At 47.6% G+C, this 2,970-nt stretch overlaps 1 protein-coding gene across 1 annotated transcript in view; it reads right to left on the bottom strand.

The window, feature by feature from the left end:
• The window catches only part of LOC106815981 (B-cell receptor-associated protein 31-like), a gene marked incomplete at its 5' end in the record, with an annotated part of 13,131 nt that overhangs the window by 8,865 nt on the left and 1,296 nt on the right, over positions 1-2,970 (bottom strand). Inside the window, 1 exon segment of the mRNA XM_014820515.1 lies at positions 1,564-1,705. Coding sequence (XP_014676001.1) covers positions 1,564-1,705 — 142 coding nt within the window.

The following is a 2,970-nucleotide window of genomic DNA, read 5'->3' as shown; positions in this document are numbered from 1 at the left end:
CATACCTGTCACTAACGAGCGCGCGCTGACGCAGGTGTGTGGCACTGTCACCTGCATACCTGTCACTAACGAGCGCGCTGACGCAGGTGTGTGACACTGTCACCTGCATACCTGTCACTAACGAGCGCGCTGACGCAGGTGTGTGGCACTGTCACCTGCATACCTGTCACTAACGAGCGCGCTGACGCAGGTGTGTGGCAGCACCGTGACGAGGCGGACAACTACCTGCAGCGTTACGACGTGGAGCTGATCAAGGAGGAGAAGCGGCCGCAGGTGGAGGCGGAGCTGAGGGAGGAGGTTGACGCGCTGATGAGGGAGGAGCTCGAGAACCTACGTCTGGTAGGCTCACAGGCGGAGGGTGGGAGGCTTGTAGGAGGGTGGGAGGCTTGCAGGAGGAAAGAGTGGGAGGCTTACAGTGTTAGTAAGGGAAGGAGCTGAGAGAGGAGGTCGACGCGCTGATGAGGGAGGAGCTCGAGAACCTACGTCTGGTAGGAGGCTTGTAGGAGGAGGAGGGTGGGAGGCTTGCAGGAGGAAAGAGTGGGAGGCTTACGGTGTTAGTAAGGGAAGGAGCTGAGAAAGGAGGTCGAAACGCTTATGAGAGAGGCGCTCGAGAACCTACGTCTGGTAGGCTCACAGGCGGAGGGTGGGAGGCTTGAAGGAGGAGGGTGGGAGGCTTGTAGGAGGAGAGTGGGAGGCTTGCAGGAGGAGGGTGGGAGGCTTGTAGGAGGAGGGTGGGAGGCTCACAGGAGGAGGGTGGGAGGCTCACAGGAGGAGGGTGGGAGGCTTGTAGGAGGAGGGTGGGAGGCTTGTAGGAGGAGGGTGGGAGGCTCGTAGGAGGAGGGTGGGAGGCTTGTAGGAGAAGGGTGGGAGGCTTACAGGAGGAGGGGTGGAGGCTCACAGGAGGAGGGTGGGAGGCTCACAGGAGGAGGGTGGGAGGCTCACAGTGTTAATAAGGGAAGGAGCTGAGAGAGGAGGTTGAAACGCTTATGAGGGAGGAGCTCGAGAACCTACGAATTGTAGGCTCAATGGAGGAAGTGGTAGGAGGCCCACGGTCCTTGACCTTGAAAGGAAAATAGGGTTGTGAGGCCCGCAATGCTGGCCTGAGAGGGGAGTATTGTAGGCACACAGTGCTAGCCTGTGTTAGAGGTTACTGTGGGTTAAATATTGTGTTCTGTCTTCCACGTGCTCTGTACACACGTGTGCCAACTGTGCTTTTACCCATGCCATGTTACTTGTCAGGCCGTGGAGCAAGACAAGGGTAAAAAGGGAAAGAAGGGGAAGTCGGGCAAGAAGAAGAAGAAGAAGGGGTCAAAGAGCGGGAAGAAGGGGAAGAAGAAGGAGAAGGATCACACAGCTGACAGGTACAGAGCTGGTGCACCTCCTGGCAGATAATACAAAGAACTAATAATACCTAGGTATTATTAGCTCTTGATAAAACATGAATATAATAATAAAAATAAACAATAATAAAAATGATGATAATAATAATATCAGTAATGATAATTATGAATTATATGAGTATCAGTAACAGTAATAATAATGATGATTCTCCTGCGTACTTACAGGAAGAGAAACAGGGCAAAGCCGGAGATGTAGAAGTTGCGCTGAGCGCGGAACAGCTTCATGTGCATGTTGGTCTCGGCTAGCGGCTGGTCGTGCAACTCGTGCTCCGCGCCGCCATACTTACGCATCTCGCGTATGGCGTCTGCAAGACAAGAGAACATGTCGACGTGACGCGGGCAAGAGCGGACTTCCGCGAGCTACCGATCTCCGGTCTCGCTCGATAGTATTTATAATAATCATCATTATCACTGATAGTATTTTTTTATTATGATTGATCAAGCTGAACTATTGAACAGGTTTCTAAATTTATCACGCAATCAAGGTCACGTACAGAATCATAGGTAGAAATAAACTTCGTTCAATTGGCATTCAATTAAGCTTCGTGAGTGGCCCACAACAATAATAAAAAGTTATATTGTTTTCGCTAAAAAAACAAATACATAAATTCTATAAATTCTCAAAAACAGTCAAAAACAGTCAAAAAAGTGTGTCATTCTCAGGTATATCATTTGACTGTGATTATGAGCAAACAGTGCAAAGTAACGCAGGATCAACTAGAGTAAAATATGATAATACAACATTGTAGTCTACATGCACAGTACTAGAATGGCATTTTATCAAGAGCGTATAAAGAAGGAGAGCGTACAACGGTGAAATGCTGAAACCGTTGAAATGTTGCAGTATTAGTCAAATTAATAAATTTTCCCCATTTTATTTTGACGATTCTTTGCAGTATTATTGATCAGCTGTCCTACCTTGTTAATATAAAACAAACCGCATGTCCCTACGATGCCACTACGCTGAGATAATGAGCGGTGAAAATCTAGTATTTTCGCTGAAAACCGACTCGAGATCACTGTTTACTGTGACTGTCTCTCGCTAAAACGGGCCAAGTTTATTAATTCGACTAATACTGCAACATGGTTTCAGCATTTCACCGTTGTACGCTCTCCTTCTTTATACACTCTTGATTTTATGCAATAAAATTCCGTTCTACTGTTCTAGACAGGTGAGACATGCATGCGCTCGAGCCAGAAACAAAGTGCCATCCACTACACTGATCCCTACTAATAAAGAGACAGGCAAGTCAAGAATTCACACACAACACACAGTGATGCCAGCGCAAATCCAGGCTCAACCGGAAGCCACTTTGTTGCCAGGTTACGAACTCCGTAAGTTTGTTAAAAATTTACGATAAAGATTTGTAAATTGTTAGAAATTTTCCAACCCAGCCCAGGTTAAGTGTAAGAGGCACAACTAAAACTGAACTGAATGCCTAACCATAACCCTACTTCATAAACCTATCCCTTACCCTTACCCTAACCCCATACCCAGACCTGCCAACCTGTGATTCATAAAAATAGTAAGGCTTTTCTTTTCTTGCAGCAGGCGGCCATTTTGTTTGTA

Source organism: Priapulus caudatus, unplaced genomic scaffold (assembly GCF_000485595.1).
Source record: "Priapulus caudatus unplaced genomic scaffold, Priapulus_caudatus-5.0.1 Scaffold1252, whole genome shotgun sequence".
NCBI lineage: Eukaryota > Metazoa > Priapulida > Priapulimorpha > Priapulimorphida > Priapulidae > Priapulus > Priapulus caudatus.
The sequence above is the reverse complement of the archived record's forward strand: the minus strand, read 5'-3'. Positions and strand labels throughout refer to the sequence as shown.